A 21,516-nucleotide genomic window follows, 5' to 3' on the forward strand; every position below is an offset into this window, starting at 1 on the left:
AAGCTAGACAACCATCCGGTCGATCATCATCCGGCTAGGATGTCACGAGCCTACAAGAGTCCGTTATCCAAATTTGGAAAAAGAATTAAACCCTGCTTACTCAAAGATACGATGATCCATCTAAGCTAAGCACCTGGGACAGTGATGCCGCCGCCACTCAGATTCAACGGGGCGAGTGATTACCTGTACATCCCACAACAAGACCCCTTAGCCCCTGGATTACCGATAGGGTGAAAATGGATTATCCAAACCTTGATAACCCAGATTGAGGTGGACGTGAAATGCACCAACCTCTTTCAGGAAGTCATGGGCTCGACTCTGTAGGGTATGGGCAATGAGGACACCCTATCAATTTTTAGTATCGATAGAGCCCTGAATTTTCTCGGATAGAAATAGATGAGAAGTTGCTGATGATGGAGATAGTGGGATGTTGCATCTTGTGCATATGGTGAGATAGCGGAAGTGTATATAAATAACGCAACCAATCTTTCTGGGACCATGCAAGATTGTGATAGAGGGCAGGAATCCGTACCTACCCGCCTATCAAATATCCATCCGTCATGTGTAGTAAGTAATTTTTACCCCAAAAAAAGATTGGGGTGGTAGATTGATAGTACTTCAGCATCTGATTTGTGGGACCATCCCTTCCCACTCCGTCTCGTGATGGCGCTCTATTTCTGCACACGAGGAACCGACGCTGTATTTGTTCCTGGGTCCTGGTAGGGCTGGTCTCGTAAGGTAAGTGGACCACAGTGGCGATTGCGGATCGTTGGGTCATGGGGGGTTCGATATGTTTTGCATGTGAATGCAGGAATTGATGGCGCAATGCTGCAGGGCCCGGCGATTCGAGACTGGGGTTCAGGGGGATCTTATTCGATCAATGAAAACCTTGTTGTTCGTTTCATTCAGCCCTCGTGCGCAAGTGCATGGGGAAGTGATGGGGAGATCAGGGGGGGATTTGAAATGCCTGCGCTGACGAGGTTTGCAGTTGGGTAGGGTTCTGCTAGTTCATGATCAATGTGATGTGGTGAGCTCCAGGAAGATCTAGGTTTGGGACTTGGTGTGTTTGGCATGGTTGTAATATGCTGGGCGTGGTTCGAGAGGGAGAATATACGAAATGGTCCTGGTCCAGTGCGCAGGAGGCGGGGTTGGAAGGACTAGAGCGAATGTCGGTTGCAAGCTGGAATTAGGAAACGCAAACGCTGGTACTGGTACGAGATGCGCTAGGGGGAGTATGTTAAGGGTGGCGGGACAGGGTGGAAAGATGATAAGAGCTATATGATTGCCGGGTACCTAAAGGCGGGGTAGGACTGATAAAGAAAAGTCGCTGTCAATGACGACAACGATAACGATGGTGCATCGCGTAGCATAGCATCGCATCAATGTACGCTGCTGTATTCCCCAAGACTAGTTTTTGAGCGATATAGCTCGGCAACTTGAAGGCCGTTATGCCATCCTTCAAGGTGCCTTGACCTCTGCCTTGACCTCAAAGACGCCGTCCATTTTGACCTCGGCTGTAGCACCGTTCCCCGCCTCAGCCGCAGTGCCACCCGTGGAGAGCACTTGCATCGCAGCGTCAACGCTTCCTTCCCACAGACCCTGCCATGTCCACTTGGCAACAACATCATATTTCTTGCCTGCTTCCAATTTGTGTGTTCTTAAGGGTATGTCGACCTCGATTTGGCTGTCCGGTGCGATCTCGACGAAAGCATCTTTTGGTGGTGGCCAGACTCTTTGGAACTGGACAACGTCGGAGGGGACTTCCTCTCCTGTAGAGGTATCGGTCACATGGATGATGCCCAACACTCCAGCTGCGTTGTCGAGCAAGGAGTTGTAAGTGAGGATGGTCAGAGGGTGCTGAGCCGTGTTCTGCACTGTAGCATGTAGCGTAGGGATGTCCGATGCACCTAGCAGTGGGTTGACGGGGGTGATGGTCACGATGAGAAAACTGGAAAGATACATCTCCGAAAGATCTGCAACGGCGGGGATATCCAGACTTGTGTTGAAAATTCACGACTGCTTCGAACCGAGCAGGTCTAAAATCTCTCCTGAGCTCTGCAGTCGAGATGCGGCGGCCCGAAACGGGGCTTTGTGAAACCCAGGCAGCGGGGAACAACTTCAAGGCTTACGGTTGAGTAGGAAGAGAGCCAAAGACCTTACGGAGACGAAAGTAGTGACAGTCTACAAGTCTTTCTGTCTTTCTGTCGCTCAGTCAGCTATTCCGAACGTCCTATCTGGATCTGGTTATCTGAGAACTCGCACCAGGAAATGTTTGCTGGCATTGTTTGCTACTCAGGTAGGCCCATGAGATTCAACAATGCATGACCGCGAATAACCAGCATAAATCGATGGAAAGCTCCGTCCTTCTGATCAGGCATAACCTGACATTTGTGTACACAACAAACCTATAGGCTAGCTTAGGGAGGTGCCTGGATATCTGTAACGCTAAATCGTGTCGTCGCAAGGTCTGGTTTCATGCAGAGTGGTTTAAGGAGGGCAATTGTTCCGGTGATGAGCTCCGCCATCCGGAAGCTTGGCATGCAACAGAAGGCACCTCGAACATCCTCCCTGCGACCAACAATTCGTCTTTGAGGGAGATTGGCCGCGTGGTCTGTGGATGAGCGTCGTTTGACGCGGCATTTCAGGGGGGATAAACAGGAGGGAAATAGTACTAAGTACCCCTAGTATTTAGTAGCTCTTAGTCTTGCAACACGCCTAACGCGCTGAAGTGCTTAGCGGGCTTGGCGTGAAACACATCCTTTTGACCCCTAATTGCGTTCTCTACCACTCACACCACGCCCTCGCCTCCCTATCCCATACTGCCAACGTTGCCTCCTGTCAAGAGGCTTTCCAAGGGCGCTTCAACGACGATGCAGCGGCTGCAAGTGGGGCGTTAGCTTACATATCTCCTGGCCCCACTGTTATGGGGGCTCAGTGAATGGCTAACGAAGCTGTCATGCTATTGTTTCATTCCTCAATGCGAAATAACCAAAGTCAATGCCGCAAGCTTCCTGCTTGCCTTCTGGCTTTCTGACAGCTCTCTATCGGTACAGGCAAAGGCTACGGCATTAAAAACAAGAGGCGCGGATCAGTGGTAGGAGCGTTCTTCACCAGTCAACCTGGCTCCAACGTGGGGCAGGGTATCCATATGTGCTTCACAACCCTCGCCAATTTTATATCTACCTAGCCACAGCACTAAATCAAACGCTGCCGATGCTCATACATCTGCCATGCCTTTCTATTGGACGATACTTAGATCGATATAGCTCCTTGCAATGCTTCCTTATGCCCTCGTGGTCGTCAAGTCTCCTTTAGTTGCATGCGCGGCTGCCGCAGTATCTTTCATTGGCTTTCGTCTATTTACTCTCCGATGCATTTTCTCCATCACGCGGATACTTTTCATTATACCGCCAGGGGTCGCGGTGGATCTTATGAGTTGCATGCCGATCGATGACCAGTCGACCTTTTAAGCGACTTTGTTTTCCTTCTAGGCCGTTGGCAAGATCCATTCAATTGGCTTGTCCTTCTAACCTCACTTCTGTCAAATCAGTTTGCTATTCTAGCAACATCTTCTAAGCTATCAGTCTATGCATATCATCTTGAGGCCTGTTTCTACTAATTGCGGACAACTGCCCTGCCTAGGCTTAGCTTGGGTCGTCCTTGGATTTTATATCGAAACATTTCCCTTGAAACCATCAGCATCCCTGCTTAACCATTCCTCACTCATTGAAGGAAGTGTGTATAAAGAGTCGGTGATTATTGCACAAAAGAACAGCTCGACAGCCTTCTATCCACCTCACTCCTGTACCTCCTGGCAGCTCTCATCCTCTCACCTCGGCTGGATACTTGGAGGTTATCTTCATTAAAACACCCTTTACCAGCAAGTATCTTTATACATTCAACTTCGCTCACACATCTCATCCGCATCCGCCATGCAGACTGTAGTTTACTTCGCGGTTGTTGCTGCTTTGGTTGCACCTTCGCTAGCCCATACGATTCCAAGAATCATCAGGAGGGATGCAGGACTCAAAGTCGAGCTGTCCCAGGTGCTTGCTACTGAGGTCAATGCTGTGATGACAAACACTGGCAGCGAATCATTGAAGCTGCTTGACTACGGAACGCTAATGGATAAGAACCCTGTTCAAAAGCTCAACGTGTTCAAAGATGGTAAGTGAAGGTGCCAGACGTCCTTGTTCCATGCTAATCATGGCCCATAGGAGTCGAGGTTGGTTTCACCGGGGTTGATATGCGGTACAGCATGCATGGCTTGACAGAGGATGCCTTCACCACCCTCGAACCAGGTGAAGCATTCACGTCCGTCATCAACATCGCTGCACTCCACGAGGTCGCTGGCGGTGAGTACACTGTGTCCACCGAAGGTGCCATTCCATATGCAGCACTCGACACTACAGAAATCGCCGGGTCCATTGCATACGAAAGCAACCTCCTTCCGCTGACCCTCTCAGACGACGACGTGGCGGTTGTTCCACGTGCTGTTCCAATTCTTGACAAACGTACCATTCTTGAAGGCTGCTCAGGCCAAGAGGACGTGGCACAGAGGGAGGGCCTGGGACGATTGATCAATGTGGCGCCACTTGCCGCTGAGGCCGCTAGAAGCGGAGATCCTGCCAGATTCCAAGAGTTCTTCAAAACTACTGATGATGCTGTGAGGCAAAATGTCGCCGCTAAATTCGACGCTATCACAAGCGAATCCAGCTCAACAACAAGCGGGTCTACAACTTATTTTTGCGAAGACCAGTTCGGTTACTGCTCCCCAAACACCCTGGCTTATACACTTCCGAGCCAGAACTTGATCGCCAATTGTCCACTATTTTATAATAGACTGTCTTCGCTCAGTACGAGATGCCGAGACCAAGACCAAACCACTACTATTCTCCACGAGTTTACCCATGCACCAGGGGTATTTGGCGTTGGTACACAAGACTTTGCCTATGGCTATGCTGCATCCGTGCAGCTAACCGCTCGGCAAGCACTTCGAAATGCTGATACCTATGCACTTTTTGCCAATGGTACGTCCCCACCCCTTTAGTTTGGCCCATGTCAATATACTGACGCTGTCATCCAGCCGTAATCAACAACTGCTCGGTCCTTAGCTCCTGAACGTTAGCAATTGAGGAGTTCAGAGAGCTTCAGAGCCGCTAACGATAACGATAATGAATCCTCGTGGAGGCTGGTTAATTCACGATGAGGAACCATTGAATGGCACGTTATGAAGGCGAGATACTTGTACATAGTAGATGTCAACAGGCTTGCCTGGTAGCAGTCCTGTTCTATTCGATTGTTTGGCTACGCCTACTTCTTAGAGAGAAGCAAGGACTAGGCCATCTGATGATTCTCCCATATATCCTGACTAGTATGACGAGGTATCCTTCAAATCCGTCTCTGAGCGCGTTCTCCTTCCTATGATCCGGTCTGACGTCCGACCAAGCACATATATCATCAAACTGTTGCCGGAGTATTGCCGGACACCAGCGCTGTACAGATCAGCCTCACATTGGGATTCCGAGTGTGATGCCAGCGTCTTCATGGCCAACAGCTTCACTTGGTGAGCTTGCTTCTGCGTTGAGTGGGTTACCCTCAGCATACGTCATACGTCATACATCTTTTCGTTTTCAATTTCGCCGGCATTGGACCAACCCAGCAGATGTAGAATCACCTACTTACATTGGGGTCAGGTCACCTACGGAGCTGCAGCCACATTTGCACGGTGCGCACGTAGAATGAACCAAGATCGATTTTATCTTGGACCTTCTTACATACTTTCCCGCCATCACACCAAGCTATGTTGTCAGCACGAGTTCAACAGCGCATAGCTTGCAGCGCTCCGCGTTCGAGGCTTACGGAACGTCCTTACCCACGGCTCATCCGACGGTCAGTACAGCACGGTCAGTACAGCGCGGTCAGTACAGCGCATTTCGCATCCAGCTAGACAACGTTAGCCATTTTTACAACCATCAAGGCTCCCTCAGCAAACCATGAGCAGAGGATTCGACTTCTTGCATTGGCGACCTGCGACGAGGCAGAGCAAGCAGGTACACTTTTTATCCAACCGACATTGGAGCTCGTAGACCGGAGGCTGGGAAGAGCATGATCCGCTGCCCTGTGAAGATCAATCAGCCATTTTAACACCAGCCAATAAGCAACCCGATGGGCGGCTTCGAGAGCACTCTTTAAGCGCATGAACTATGGTAAGAATTTCTTCACGGAAGAAGAACTCGTGACATTACAAGCATCACCAGCACATCTAAGAAATATGATACACATATTCTAGCGGACCTCAGCGTGGGCTCATCCAGATATCCGAGTTGGAGAAGAAAAGTGGGTGTTCTTACCAGCCCATCAAGTTGGGCGTCTTCCATATATCGGATGATCATCTTGCTGCATTGCGACGCATGAAAAGAGGCGGACCAATCTGCGATTACTAGGAGGTTGTACAACGGACGTCAGCGCTCTGATTTTCCACGGCCTCTGATGTTCTTCTTTTTCAATCATCGTCATCACCACTCTCAGCCTTGAGGTGGAGCGCCTCCTGGACATCAATTTTCACCGAAAGAGACACGTAAAACGTGGTTCAGACGATGACCAGCCGACACCTGGAGGTCTACAGACAACAACGAGCAGGTCGAACAGTGTTGAAGCGGATTTGGACCCAACCACCAGCCTAAGACAATGGCACGGAGAAGAGAATCGTGCAGGCCAATCACGTAGTCAGGAACCGAGTGCCACAAAATCATGTGGGAAGCTTGAGCCAGGATGGGAAGTCCAGGTATGCAACGGTCCGGTGATGGACAATTGAGCCGTTCCTTGATCCGTCAAAGCGTCGAGTCAGTCGACTGGCAGTGGACTCACCCAGCGCCCTCTCTCTACAATTCAATGAGGACGACTATGATTCCAGCGAACTCTATGGAGGGAAGACAGCCTCAACCGAGTTTATTTGGAGCTCACGTGCTTTTTCAGACCATCTGACACATCCTCATCCTTAATAGAAAGTCTGGCCAGCGAAGCCGTAAAAACTGTATACATAAGCCTAGCGGTAGCAGCCGATTCTGCTAAAATTGGCGAGGTCGGAATGCCGCCAGATACAGATGTTGACGGCTCATCATCGTCCGACCCGTTATCCTGGTCATCATTCTTTGAGCGGCTGCCCTCATCTCTGGCAGCAAGGGAAGTGGAGGTCTCTAAATCTCGGAGCCTATCCCGAAGGCCTAGGTCCTTACTTCCATAGTGACGTGAGAGTTTTTTTTCGAGTACGTTTGGGGTGAGATGAGAAATATCCTAGCCATCGGGAGGACCATTGCGCAATTCTTCCATAAAGTTTGAGGACTTTAGTCGGGTTCCTTTCGTGACGATGCCATTGTGCTAGACTTTGTAGGCTCGGCTTGGATCGTGAACAGCGGTACGAGTGAATGGAAGCGATTTTGAGCGGCTGGAGGGCTCACCGGATTCTCCCGGGATTTTGGCCCTTTCCCGTTTTGCAGTTCCTCAAATATGTTAATTACAGTACATCACAGTAAAAAGGGTTGGAAAGAGAAAGTAAGTAATTGAATGTTTAAGCTACTGTAAGTCCCGAGACAGAGAGGGCTTGCATAAATACAGTCTATACGTTCCAAGTTGAATGGAATCAGCTAGGAGCCGGGGAACGGGGAACGGGGAACGGGGGAAGGTTGGGTAGGCTCAGCACACACCCCAGCAGAATGGATTAAAAGATGGGCATGAGTAGGGTAGCCCTGTGGTTTTATTTAGATCTTCTTTGATGGTTGCTTGCATCCCTTGGTCCTCAGCCTAACTTAATCCCGAGATCGCGCTCGTAACCTCCAAATTCGCTTTGACATCTGCTAAACCTCAGCCTGATATCGTGGTTGCCCTCGAGGAGCACGCTGCATCACCGGTCCACCACCCGAAAATGCTGGGTATCCGATCGTGTATGATATCTCTGTTAATCTCTGTTCGAGTTGCTGGGCGATATCAGCAATCCATTTATGGCCACCTTTGGCGTCTTCGAAGACTTTGCAAATAAGGTTCTGCATCGTCTCTTTATTCGCGTCCAGTAACAATTTCAAAACGGATGCTCCACTCTCTGTATTCCGTGCTGCGGCGTATATCGCTGCTTTAGAGATGTTCTCGCAGACTAGGTCTTCTCTTGTTTTGAGAAGCTGTTCCGTGAGCTGCTTCCCATATCGAAGATTCCCTGCTGTGGCCTTAATTACTTTCTTAGAGATGCTCTTGCAGACTTCATCTTTCAGTTGGTCGAGGAGCATTGTCATAATCTGCTGTCCGTAAACTTCATTCGTCGCTGCGGCCGCCACCACCCCATCAGATATGCTCTTGCGGACCTCGTCTTTGAATTGGTCGAGAAATATACCCATAATGTCCTTTCTATAGCCTTTATTACTTGCTGCTGTCTCGACAACTTTCTCTGTAACAAATTTTCTAATTAGGTCGAACTTGTCAATGTTGAAATCAAGAAGATCGATTAGTTTGTGCGGCGTTCTCCTTCGGTAAGAGACTGCGTTGAGGATCCCTTCTTCCAGCTGATTGAGAACCTCAGCCGAGGGTTCTTAAGAGACAACCTCTGTCTCGAAAAACTTATCTACCTCCTTTTTCTCTAGATGGTTGACCTTCACTTCCCCAGACCGAAATGTCCGAAATGTCCCTTGTACCTCCTCGTAGGCCGATTTGAATTCGGCATCCGCAAGATCGTGGAGGAATGGTAGGAAGCGGGCAATGTCGAAACATCGCGCTTTCGACGTAACGCTGACAACGCCTTGTTCGTCACCTGAATCATGGAGGATCGAATGTGAAAGTCTGCATGATTGCGGGTACCAGTCACTCGCTCCAGGGTCAAGAGAATATATGTCGAACACCATCCAGAGCGCCAGTTTCTTGTCCAACAAAACTTCGTAGCCGGTCCATTTGGAGATGCGTCCAGCTTTTCCATTACTGACATTAACGAACAGACGCCCAATACCGATGACAAGGTCTGGATCTTGTAACAAGTTGTCATCAATAGAGAGCTGACAAAGTGTATCGTGAGGCCACTTGGCAGCCTTGCCAAGCCTTAAAAGGGTATGATGAGGATGTAGTTGGTAGTCCTCAGACATGTCCCCAGACTCGTCCCCATCCACGAACAAAGGAATAGCATCTTCACGAAGGTAGAAGGGGAGATCTCCCAGCCAGCTTCGTGTCTTATGTTCCGCCAGTGATTTGTGTTCGCGAATATCTTTGAAAAACTTCTCTACCTCAGGTCGCTCCTTCAGCTCTGCGTTACGAGCGTGTGTGATTGCTATGTCGTAATCACCCCAGGTATTTTCGCCGCTGGACGTATCATCTGGCTCAGTATCATACTGCCCGTGGGAATCTTCAGAGGTTGCTAATGGTTGAGAATATGAGAGATTACAATACCATAAGACAAAGGAGACGTGAATTGAGATAGACGACATTCTTACCGGTCTCATCCATTTATATCAGCTTGCGTTAGGTACCACTGGGTTTGGGATGTACTCATGCAAGAAGGTGAAACCGATGTGTCCAAGATGCACATTTGCTTCCTACCGCAAGATCAAAAATCAAATCGAGCCTCTTAAGGCTATTGGATTTATGCAATAGCAACGACCCTGAGCCGCAGTGAGATCAATTATCGTGGGTATCTTAGGCTTGTTGTTACACGGAAGGCCGTGGAACAGGGTATGGGGGTGCTATAGAAGCAGGAGAGTCACGAAATAGCTGCGTATGAACTACTGTATGACTGTGTGGTAAGGCGGTGGATGAACTATCTAAGTGCTATGGAGGCGTAGAGAGATATGAGCACTCGGAGTGCCAAGCCTGCCCTAGCCCTCAGCCCTAAGACCGGATGCGGTATAGCGCTCGTGGAGCACTTGGCTGTACGCGTATGGACGAATGCTTGGCCAGCGCCAAGCCCTGCCCTAATGCCCCTTTGGGCCATAGCGCAGGTTGTGCTGTAACACTTGTCGAGCCAAACATAGAGAAATTAAAGGTGCATTGGAATGACTCAGATGATTTGACAGACTGACCTGTGATGACGAAAGATATTCAAAAACAAATGGCAAACAAAACATATGACAAGTCATAGGCAATGGTCAGGTGTTGCTGGTTGAGGCTCAAAGAGTCACTAGTACAGTCTTGGCTTTGCCACATGCCGCTACCGCCCGCCGCTGTGCGCTACCGCCCACGTAGATTTGGGGAATGTCTTCGGGCAGGTACATTCGCACAGGTACATTCGGCACAGGTACATTCGGCGTTTGGGTCTTGGCGGGTATTGCGTCATACAAATTGCTAGTAAACTTGCCCGTCATAACCCATTGAATGATTTGAACTTCCTATGCAGAAAACCACATTGATATTGATGTTGCTTTTACTTCCCAATTAGGAAACAAGTATAGAGAACGTGGTGTTGCAGAAATAGCTCTATCCCTGGGCCGCTCCGCTTGCTCCGCCCCTGCCTCTGGCCTTGCCTCTGGCCTTGCCCTGCCCTGTAGCCCGTTTTGGCGCCTTTTCAGCCTCTAACGCCTTCATTGTAGGCGCTCTCTTACGCCTAGCTCTTGATTGCGTCATCGCTGCTGGCGCCGTTGAAGGAGGGGGTATAAAAGCCTCATCTATAGCTTCTTCTTCCTCTTTTTCTTCTTCATTCCCAGGAGTTGGGAAGGACCGATCAACTGTGGTGGTGGTGGTGGTGACAAGGATAGCGAGGGCGCCAGCAGCAGATCTATAAGGGGGGGTATCAAGGACGCTCTCCACGTCAACAGGAGCTGTAGAAGGAGGAGGAGGAGAAGGAGGAGGAGGCCCTACAAGGGATGTTGGCCCTGTTACAAACGAAGTTGTTAGGGCTAAATTAGCCTCCTGACGTGCCTCTTGAGCAGCAACCTGTTCTTTTTGTTATTGGCGTCACGTTCTGCTGCCTCTGGCCCTGTCATAAGCCGCTTATTGACCCTATCGTGAGTTTTAAACTGACGTCCCCATGAGGATCTCTTGACAGTATCTGGCATTCAAACGTAGAGGTCATCATTGCCAAGTTCTTGAGCGAATTCAACAAGACCTTGTTGAGCTTGAGTTGCTACCTTTTTGTAGCGTTGACGTGCGTATTCTGTATGATTATCTCGTGCCTTTATAACCTCTAGACCAAGCCCTGTCATTTAAGTCTTTGTAAGAGATAAAAAAGGGTTCTGAATAATTGTATTTCGAGGGAGGGATAGAGGTAAATCAGCAGTCTGATATAATAACGACTAGTTAGCTATCCTAATAGGCTTTTCTTGTAACCACTAACAAAGGTGTAAAAGAGAGCAAGGGATCAGTAAGCCATTAAGGCATACTTGACGAAGATAATGCTTGTAAGGAAGGCTAAATCAAAGTAATATCTTATAACTAGTACAGATATCTAATATAGCTTGAAGTAAGCCATCTTGACATCCTAATTTTATAGCTTGCCACTCAATAGATAGCCGCTAAATAGCTTAAAACGTTACTATATCTGTCAGCTATAAAAATGCGTACAAATTAAGCGTTCGAGGTAACTTACTGCCTGTATAGGCCTCCTCCTTATTCAGTTCTCAGAATTTTGCCTTGATAGTCTCTCTTAAATGTTGTGCTGCCTCCTTTATACTTATATTCTTATTAAGGATCTTTATAGTCATAAGATGAATGCTTTCAGAGCGCTAATTTAAATAACTGCCTAAGTTAGGATAGCTATAAGTATAAATACATAAAAAACATATCTCTTAAGGACCTTAGTACTTCTCTAAGTACTTGATTTCGTTCTGCTTAAGCTTTAAATATAGCTTTATCCGATATATAGCAAGCTCCTCTTGCGTATAACTTTTGACAAAACGCTATAGAATATCTCTAAGCTCTTTACAGGCCTCCTTTTTGTAACTCTTATCTATTAGCTGCTTTATAACGTTCTCTATAGTGTACTAGTTGCAGTATTATAGAATTACATCAGGAAGAGCTATAAGGAGTAACACTATTATACTAGCTGCTTGATCACTAAGTACTAAACGTGGCAAAGAAATAAGAGGATAAAAAATGCGTTATTTAAGGCTCTAAAAGATAAAATTAAAGGACATTTTAAATTCTGAACGAGCAAATAATAAGGTAGCAACGAAGGTCCTGTTATAGTTAATTATACCTACTATAATAAGTAAAACAAGATTATAAGCATTTATATTAAATATGCTATTAACAAAAAGGGTTCATCCTGCTATAAAGCGCTAAGCGTATTAGATTTAATTAGAATAAGCGAACCAAATTTGCTGTAACTAAGTCTTAACTACCTCGCTAGACTGTTAGTTAATTTCCTTCTTTATATAGCATTTAAAAATAAAACCAGCATCTTTAAGGGCAACAATAAGGCCAGCAAACTCATCTTTTTTAGCAGAGAGAGCGTGATGACAAAGATTATAGTAACTCTTACAATCAAGAAAGAAACCAGCTTGTTCAAGCACTTAACATGCTACAGAATACGAGATATAAGCTGACTGCAGAGACTTACCCAAATCTAGGGCTATTTGATACCTAGGGAAGGCCTTTTTGTGCTCTGTGTATACTAAAGGGTTCACTGCTATAGAATGGCTATAAGAGTTATTTTTGACGCCTAATACAAGGCTAAATTCTCGAGATCCACGCTTGCCTATTTGCTTGAAGGCGAGATATATAAGGTATAGATAATTCCTTGCATTAATAGTTATTACTTCTTGCTTACGTCGACTAGTAATATTGTCCTCCTCATCCCTCTCAACATGCTCCTCTAACTTCCTATAATTCCTCGTCGAATTGCTATGATGGATACAATGAAAATAGAAACGAGGACGAGCCTGCTTCATACTCCCGCTTTGCTACGTTATAGCAAAACCCTGAGCAAAAGCGAAGCCCTAGAGACGCTCTCTACAGAGCTCTACGTTATCAAAGACCTCTCCATTCAAGGGTTCATTCAGAAACGCAGGGGGGAAAGCCCTCACACGAGCTTCGACTTCGCCGCGGAGGTGCGCAGGGCAGTGAGGATGGGCAGTCCAAAGAGCAGTGGCCATGGCAACAAGCAGTAACAAAGCACAACACCAAGGATATCTATCTGGATACCTATTTAGGAAGCGACGAGAGGCTCAAATTATGAATAGCAGCAAATTGGCAACGTGTGGGCTTAGGGCAGGAACTCTACATACAAATTACTACTGTGGAGTCACGCCAAGACCCCAAGGAATTCCAAACGCCGAATGTACCTGTGCCGAATGTACCTGTGCGAATGTACCTGCCCGAAGACATTCCCGTAGATTTGGGTGGCTATCACAGTACAATCAACCAGCCAGATACAATACTTTGATCCTTTTGCTCTCATTCTTTGGCAACCTTTTACAATCTGATGTACTGTTACTCCGTACGGAGCGGGAGACGGTTCGGAAAGGAGCCGACCGAAGCTAAATAAGACTCCGAACAACCACGTGACAATGCTACTTATCTCCATGCAGCCAGCAACCAACTCCCTTGAGGGTAGGCGGCAGTGATCAAGCGCTACGCATGAAATTACATGTGTAGGCATGGCGTATGCGTCATGCATTCTGTACTATTTCTCGGTCCTCCTCTTCTTCGTCTGTGGCTCTCTTTTCGCACGCCATGTCGCTGCGCGGCTGCGCGTGCTTGTTGTTTGGGGCCATGAGACGACGCACTTTGCTGGGTACTCCGATGATGGGAAGGCGCTGTTGGACTCCAGTAGGGATGAGGATGGGATTGGAGATGGAGACTGGGAGCGAGATCGGAATGCATTGAAATTATGGACCGGTAACCGCATTGCGACGACAATTCCCTGGCTACGGACTAGATCGCGATGCGGGTTACGATCACTTCTGTGCTCGGAGAAAGCCGCTACGGTACTCTGCGTCGCGGTGTTGGGATATTGCTACCTCGTGCTACTAGCCTGGCCGGGCATCCCGTCTCTTTTTGGGAACGGGAACGGGATCTTTCGTGTACGGCCACATGCCTCATCAACCAACCTGACAGAAGTCTTTCAAGTGTACCGCCCGCCCGCTGACCCGCCTTCGTTGGCAAGAGACTGCGAAGTCCTTCTCATGAATCACACTTTCGCTTTCAGCTACGGTAAGCCTTTCGTTGGCTCTTACCGACCCCCTGATTCCACCAAATGTTCGTTCAACACCGTCCAAGTGAACTTGACGATAACATCTCGAGGCCGCCAGTTCGACCGTCTAGCCCTCATGTTCCTGGGCGACGTCGAAGTCTTTCGCACCTCGACCGCTGAGCCGACCACTAATGGGATTGAATGGACGTACAGGAAGGAGATGACGGCTTACCTATCGCTGTGGCGGGAACCGCAGAAAATAATCTTTGATCTGGGAAATCTGGTGAATGATGTCTATACCGGGACTTTCAACGCCACTTTGACGGCGAAGTTTTGGGAGGTGGAGGAGCCGGTCCAGGCGGCGGATCTGATTCTGCCGATTTCGGCTCAGCAGTCGGAGTTGGGCAGGCCGAGCGCTTTTAGTCTCCCTGCTGATGAGGCGATGGCGAGGCAGAGCTTGCCAGTGGGAGGGGTGAGGAGGGCGATTGTTTCGGTATCTGCCTGTGGGCAAGCGACGGAGGAGTTTTGGTTCTCGAACGTTTTATCTGAAGATACAGAGACGTTCCTGAATAGCACAGGCGAACTTTATGGGTTTTCGCCGTTTCGGGAGGTCCAGCTGTTGATCGATGGGTATTTGGCTGGTGTGGTTTGGCCATTTCCGATCATTTTTACTGGAGGGCTTGCACCCGGGTTTTGGAGACCAGTTGTTGGGATTGATGCTTTTGATCTCAGGGAACCGGAGATTGATATTACACCATGGCTGCCATGGTTAAGTGATGGAGAGGAGCATCGATTTGATATTAGGGTGGTAGGATTGGAGAGCGATGGTGAGAAAGTGAGCTTGTCGCGTGAGGTTGGTGATTATTGGGTCGTGACTGGAAAGATACTGATCTTTTTGGGCGATGAGCAAAGTAACACGACACAGGCGGCTGGCCACGATCTACCATCGATATTCACGCCAGAACCGGCGATCAGTGTGAAGTCGGACATAGAGCAGTCAGCCAATGGCACTAACGAGACACTTTCATACGCGGTAACGACCTCCCGAAGTGTAGTAGTAACTTCCGAGGCTGGGTCCTGGGTGCAAACTCTCGAGTTCCAGAACGGCAACATCTTAACATCTCAAGGTCTTACGCAATCCACCACGCAATCCACCAAAGGCCATTTTGCCGCCATCAATTTCGGAGACCCTCGTCTGAGCTTCAGTGTCTCAACTTCCTACCCTTTGTCTGTCAATACCACCATACGCGTACTTGAGAACGATTCCGGAATATCTATCGATGCATCGATATCTCGTGGACTGACGATCGAATCAACAGGCAGGCTCGATAACTCGCTATTCACACTCACGTCCGGCGAGAGCAAGCTAGACACCTCGCAATTTGGAACAGCATATTATTCCAGTCACCCAAACAAGAGCTACTCATTTGGAGACACGACACAGGATTTGTTTGAAAGCTCGCGGAAGGGATTTTCCGTTGTCCACGTAGAGGCTGTGAATGGATCTATAGCTCCCGTAAATGGCCATGGTGGGCCATTTTCGGTCGCACCAGGTGATTTCGGGGTAGTGCCAATCTTGTCAGAGGCCGGTCCACCATATCGGTCCCTCAGAGCCATGGTAGGCAGGGGTCCAGGGAGACCTGTAAGGTATCTACCATAATGCTGCCAAACCTCATGCTGCAGTTAATGAGTGTTGGCCTTCCAGGCGCACGTATGGTTGGTGTCCGCATTCTATCTTCTCAAGACGTCCTCCGAGCTTTTATCTGCCGTAGCGCCCTTGCAGTTCCCTCCACGATCAAGCCCCATTCCACCTCGTGTATCCTACTCTCCAATTCCTCCTCAGACTCTCCCTTTATCATGGGGACCTCCTTCGTAACGATGGGCTCTCCCATGTCAACCTCGCTGACGACGTGATGTATCATTACTCCAGTATGATCTATCTCGCCTTTCTGAAATGCCTCGTAAGCACGATGGATCGCACCAGCCCCATTGAACTGTCTCGGCAGCGCAGGATGTAGGTTGATGATGGCGATGTGCGCCTCCTCCAATGCATCCACAAAGGCAGAGGAGAGAATATGCATCCAGCCTGCACAGACCACCAGATCCGGTTTCTCCTCGATGATCATTTGTGCAAGATCTTGGTCGTACGCTACTCGAGCACGTAGAATGCCGGCTTCATTAGCAGCCTGTTGCTTCTTGTACTTGACCAGATTATGATACGTGGTTGGTATTGAAGCATTGTGGGCTCGAATAAGACCATAGGCATCTTTGCGATTGGAAATAACTCGGATGATCTTACTGGAGGGTAATCTGGGCGTATTGCAAGCGTCGATCAGAGCTTGCAGGTTGGAGCCATTGCCGGAGATGAGCACGAGTATACAAGCGAGAGTCTCGCTGTCCTCAGCCATATCCTATTTGAGGATCATTAATCTCCTTGAGGTCTTCCAGCTGAAGAAGTATTTGATATTTCTATAATTGCTTACCCAGACCTTGATAGTGAGGCGCACAAATATATTTAGGCACCTAGAGCTTAAGGTTTGAATCTAGTCTGGGCGTAGCATAGCGGTGGCTTGGACGCGTTATCGATAACAGTTGCCTGCGGGCGCGTTCCTCGCTTCGTCTTCGCCATCTATTACTTTCCAGACACTCCGATCTTCATCCACCTTCTTGTAAATACTCTTCGCTACAGTCCCCGGTGTTATCCTGTTGCCCTGCAAGACATGAAGCGTCGGCCCGCCTGTAAGTCTTGATGAATGCTCTGGCGGTGCAGAATATCTTGTCGCTATTTAGTCGGTCTCGCCAGCCTGCGCCATGAATGATACTACTGAGCCCCCGGCAAAGCGACGGAAACTCAAAGACGAGTCAAGGCATCAATATGTCACGATAGTCCAATTTAGCAAGAATATCGACGCCAACCACGCTCAGTCGCTTGAGATCAAGAAGGACTTGGGCCTGAAGGCCACCCCGGTCGTGCTGAAGGATGTCCAGCTCGGTGATGGAACCATTCGCGGCCATTTCACTCCTGTGGTCCGGAAGGCTCTGCCAAATATCCCATTCTCGGAAGCTACCTCTTGTGGGGATTCGGTAGGGGAGGTACTCAGATACTGCCATGGACTCGAGTCTATCCACAAGCGCAAGGAAGATCGAGTGCCGCTTGTGTGCTCTGATATCACCCTTACCCCTTACTTCGACTCAGATTCAAGACTCAAGGCTTTCCGCCTTAAAGTGAGAATATTATGGCAAGACGCAGCAATTACTCGCAGCAAGGTGTCGTCTCAACAGCTTGCTATACTCCACAGATACCTACGTTCTGACAGTGCAATCACACGGCCAACAGAAGTCCCAGAGAAATGGAACCCGAGAGACTTCTATGAGAATGTGCATGTTCCTGCAGATACCATCGAATCGTCCACAGACATTGTCAACGACCTGATGTCCTGTCGTCTGTATCCATTTCAACGGCGAGCAGTACGCTGGTTACTGAATCGCGAAGGCGTACAACTAAATCCTGACGGTCGCATACAGTCTTTGCAGCAGGAAATGATGCCTCTTCCACCGTCCTTTTTCAAGACATGCGATGCGACTGGACGAGAAGTTTATGTCAGTCAATTACTTGGCTGCGTTTCCACTAACTTGTCGGACTTGCAAGCGGCATATCCTGACATTTCGGGCGGTGTGCTGGCTGAAGAGATGGGACTCGGTAAAACCGTGGAGCTTATTGCGTTGATGTGCTCCCATAGGAGGAATCACTCTTACTATGGCGACAATGGTGAAGGTGTACCCAATGATCAAACCGGCCAGGGATTGAAGAAGTCAAGGGCGACTCTGATAATAACTCCGCCCTCTATTTTGGAACAATGGAAAGAAGAACTTGAAGAACATGCACCAGATCTTAAAGTGTTTAATTATAATGGTACAAGGACTTCAAAGCGAAGAGCCAATGATGAGACGCTTGAAGAACTGGCAAACAACGATGTTGTGCTCACCACGTACAACGTTTTAGGGCGGGAAATCCATTACGCCAAGGAGAAGCCAGATCGACAACTGCGCGATCGAAAGAGGGATGAGCCACCTAAGAGTCCTCTAACACAAATATCATGGTGGCGTGTTTGTTTAGACGAAGCTCAAATGATTGAGTCTGGAGTGAGCCAAGCGGCCCAAGTTGCTCGCTTGATTCCACGAGTGAATGCCTGGGCAGTTTCTGGTACTCCTCTGCGAACTGGTCACAAGGACTTGTACGGGCTATTCCTCTTTCTTCGCTTCGAACCGTTCTGTCAATCTTTGCCCATCTGGAATAGACTCCTCGATTACTATAGGTCGTTATTCAAGCACTTGCTAGGCAACCATGCTATCCGTCACAGTAAGAATCTCGTTCGGGGAGAACTTCGACTCCCGCCACAGACACGGCATACAATCACTGTTCCCTTCACCGCAATCGAAGAACAACACTACAATCAATTATTCCAGGAGATGTGTGAAGACGTTGGGCTAGACAGATTTGGTGGACCTCTGAATGCTGAGTGGGATCCGAGTGCTCCTCAAACCATTGAAAAAATGAGGTCTTGGTTGAACCGCCTCCGTCAGACATGTCTTCACCCGGAGGTTGGAGGTCGAAACAGGCGTGCTCTTGGCAGAACTGGTGGACCACTCAGATCGGTGATGCAAGTTTTGGACATCATGATAGATCAGAATGAAGCTGCTATACGTGCTGAACAGCGGCTTTGTTTTTTATCACAACTCCATCGGGGTCAGATGCTCGAGCATACAAAGGACACCGAAGGCGCAATCAAACTGTGGACGGCTGTTTATGAGGAGGTCAAAAACATTGTGACAGAGTGCCGAGATTTAGTGGCGAGGGAAAGCAAGTCGAGCCAAATAAGGGACAACTCTTCCAACCCGTCCGCTGATGAGGGTGAAGCCGAAGAAGATTCTGACTCACGTCTCGGAGCATATAAACAACGCCTTCGTGCTGCGCTAGAGGTGCAACATATGTCGATCTTCTTCCTCGGCAATGGGTATTTCCAGATGAAGACCAAAGATGATGTAAAGCCTGATGGGGATATCTCCAAGTACTGGGAACGACGAGAAGAAGCGGCATTTGGAGAAGCGAAACAGATTCGTGCTGAATTGCTTTCTGATATTCTTAAAAAGGTCGGCCGCCTGATGGATGTTGTCAGCCAGAAGACGAAAGCCTCCTCGTTGGCTAAAATACCCCACATGCACATTGAAGTCGAAGATGGCGGTATCGAGAGCAGAAAGATTTTCGAGAAGCTACATTATTTCTGTGAAGCCATGAACGATCAAGCTCAGCAGTATACGGAATGGCGTGATCAGATGGCAAAATTCCTACAGCAGCCTTTGATTGATACTGAAGATGGTATTATTGAGCTCTCTGGCGAAGAATACGAGGCTTCCACCAAGCACCAAGACGAGATGTATGTTTATATGGAAGCGCTTCGCGCAATGTTCGCAGACCGCAATGACGCCTTGACCGGACAGTCCAATTTCCTGATCATTCGTGATATGAAGGCGGCGCACCAGCTAGCCAAGAAAGGTGAGGGACCGGCGCCGCAGCTGTTCCTCGAAGTCCTTGCTTTACGAGAGAAATTCCGCATTCCCAGCGAGCTTGGATCGTTGCGTGGTATCATCTCTGAAATACGACAGTTGATGACAGCGTTGGAGTGCCAAGTGGCGAGTGGCAGAGATCGAGCCAGGGCGGAGCTTTCCATTGTTTCTGATGTCCTGAAAGCTGCCCAAGCCATGTCAAGCGCACAGCAAAAGGTTGTGACAGGGGGGCTTGAGAGAGAGATCGATCTATTTCGAGACACTATGAACAATCGACTTGAGTACTATCGCGGTCTGCAGAAGATTTCCGATACTGTCGCGGCATATGAACCCGTTGACCATGAGCCCGGAGATCCCGTCAATTTTGTAGAATTTGCGCGCTGCATTGAGAATGAGCAGCGCAAAGAGGCCAAGATATCTACGCTGTTGGCCAAGCATCGCTATCTGGCTCATCTCAAGGCTGAGCAGAGTGCTTCAGGTGTGCAGCGTCTCTGTGTTATATGTCAATCCACTTTCGAGCAGGGTACTTTGACTGTGTGTGGCCATGTTTATTGCCGTGAGTGCATCCTGCTCTGGTGGAACCATCATCGATCGTGTCCGACCTGCAAGAAGCAGCTCAAGTCGACCGATTTCCATGATATCACATACAAGCCGCAGGACCTGGTCGTCCAGAAAGAGGCAGAACCTGACACCGTGTCGCCCACAAGATCAATGAGCACCGAGTCGTCAACGTCAGAGCAGCGCCCTGCAGCAAACACGATTTATTCGGACATTAGTGCTTCAACACTGAATCAAATCAAGAATATTGATCTACGGCAAGGTGCCTACTTTGGGACCAAAGTCGACACAATGTGCAGGCATGTTCTCTGGCTGCGCGACCACGACCCGGGATGCAAAGCCATCTTCTTCTCTCAGTATCGGGAATTCCTTGATGTCCTAGGGGCGGCTATGACGAAAAATCAAATCACCTTTTCACGTGTTGATGGTAAGAACGGGATCGAGAACTTCAAGAAGAATGCAAACGTCGAGTGCTTCCTACTGCATGCCAAAGCTCATTCGGCTGGTCTCAACCTCGTGAATGCAAACCACGTCTTCTTATGCGAGCCTCTGATCAACACTGCTCTTGAGCTGCAAGCCATTGCACGTGTCCACCGTATTGGTCAGCAGCGAGAGACGACAGTGTGGATGTACCTTGTTGCAGATACCGTTGAGGAATCAATTTACGAGATATCTGTGACTCGGCGACTGGCACATCTCAAACGTAGAGTACGCAACTCCGCTACGGCTTCACGGTCAGGGACCACCACACCCACAGAGGCCGGAGTCACTGAGGGTGCTATTGATGCTGCAAACTCACTGGAATTACAATCAGTCGATCTCACTAGACTGCTCACTTCTGGCAAAAGTGGCGGAGAGGTCGTTGGCCCTGACGATCTATGGCAATCCCTATTTGGAAAGGCTGAGCGAAAAGGTCAAGGACTTTCCGCCGCATTGGGCGAGGCAGATAGTGAGGCTGGCCGGTTTTTGAGAGCAGAGGCAGCGGAGGAGCGGCTTAGAGCTTAGAGAAGGCTCAGGACCATGACTGGACCACAAGGCAAGAAGAATATGTCGACTCAGCGCGGGCACATAATGTAGTATTTGTTATCGTAGCTGATGAGACCAAGGTAGCTACGCTTCGAAAGAGACATGGGACGGAGAATGAGACAATGAGACTCTACATGATCACTTTCACTTGAAGCCTGCTCCAAGTTGTCCGCTGACGAAATGCCAAGCCCATTTCATTTCCGCGGCTGGCCTGCAAAACGGGGCTCTTGTTCTTTCTTCTGCGATGGATAACTTCTTGTACAGCT

At 48.7% G+C, this 21,516-nt stretch overlaps 7 protein-coding genes across 7 annotated transcripts; 3 read left to right on the forward strand and 4 right to left on the reverse strand.

Moving 5' to 3' along the window:
* Positions 1 to 1,458: 1,458 nt before the first annotated feature.
* On the reverse strand, positions 1,459 to 1,962 carry EPUS_04845 (uncharacterized protein; the record flags this gene model as incomplete). The annotated part of the gene is made up of 1 exon (XM_007789402.1): positions 1,459 to 1,962. The coding sequence occupies one exon, from the start codon at positions 1,960 to 1,962 to the stop codon at positions 1,459 to 1,461; it is 504 nt and encodes a 167-aa protein (XP_007787592.1).
* A 1,970-nt stretch (positions 1,963 to 3,932) lies between these two features.
* Positions 3,933 to 5,121, forward strand: EPUS_04846 (uncharacterized protein; the record flags this gene model as incomplete). Its single annotated transcript, XM_007789403.1, has 3 exons — positions 3,933 to 4,167; positions 4,218 to 5,030; positions 5,087 to 5,121. The coding sequence occupies 3 exons, from the start codon at positions 3,933 to 3,935 to the stop codon at positions 5,119 to 5,121; spliced, it is 1,083 nt and encodes a 360-aa protein (XP_007787593.1).
* A 2,735-nt stretch (positions 5,122 to 7,856) lies between these two features.
* EPUS_04847 (uncharacterized protein) lies at positions 7,857 to 9,461 on the reverse strand (the record flags this gene model as incomplete). Its single annotated transcript, XM_007789404.1, has 2 exons — positions 7,857 to 8,552; positions 8,616 to 9,461. 2 exons carry the CDS (start codon positions 9,459 to 9,461, stop codon positions 7,857 to 7,859), a joined length of 1,542 nt encoding a protein of 513 aa, XP_007787594.1.
* Positions 9,462 to 10,446: 985 nt separating this feature from the next.
* On the reverse strand, positions 10,447 to 11,041 carry EPUS_04848 (uncharacterized protein; the record flags this gene model as incomplete). The annotated part of the gene is made up of 3 exons (XM_007789405.1): positions 10,447 to 10,841; positions 10,903 to 10,939; positions 10,991 to 11,041. 3 exons carry the CDS (start codon positions 11,039 to 11,041, stop codon positions 10,447 to 10,449), a joined length of 483 nt encoding a protein of 160 aa, XP_007787595.1.
* Positions 11,042 to 13,565: 2,524 nt separating this feature from the next.
* EPUS_04849 (uncharacterized protein) lies at positions 13,566 to 15,761 on the forward strand (the record flags this gene model as incomplete). Its single annotated transcript, XM_007789406.1, has 1 exon — positions 13,566 to 15,761. One exon carries the CDS (start codon positions 13,566 to 13,568, stop codon positions 15,759 to 15,761), a length of 2,196 nt encoding a protein of 731 aa, XP_007787596.1.
* A 79-nt stretch (positions 15,762 to 15,840) lies between these two features.
* On the reverse strand, positions 15,841 to 16,509 carry EPUS_04850 (uncharacterized protein; the record flags this gene model as incomplete). The annotated part of the gene is made up of 1 exon (XM_007789407.1): positions 15,841 to 16,509. The coding sequence occupies one exon, from the start codon at positions 16,507 to 16,509 to the stop codon at positions 15,841 to 15,843; it is 669 nt and encodes a 222-aa protein (XP_007787597.1).
* A 403-nt stretch (positions 16,510 to 16,912) lies between these two features.
* EPUS_04851 (uncharacterized protein) lies at positions 16,913 to 21,229 on the forward strand (the record flags this gene model as incomplete). The annotated part of the gene is made up of 1 exon (XM_007789408.1): positions 16,913 to 21,229. The coding sequence occupies one exon, from the start codon at positions 16,913 to 16,915 to the stop codon at positions 21,227 to 21,229; it is 4,317 nt and encodes a 1,438-aa protein (XP_007787598.1).
* Between the last annotated feature and the right edge of the window lie 287 nt (positions 21,230 to 21,516).

Source organism: Endocarpon pusillum, assembly GCF_000464535.1.
Source record: "Endocarpon pusillum Z07020 unplaced genomic scaffold C741571, whole genome shotgun sequence".
NCBI classification, from domain to species: Eukaryota; Fungi; Ascomycota; class Eurotiomycetes; order Verrucariales; family Verrucariaceae; genus Endocarpon; species Endocarpon pusillum.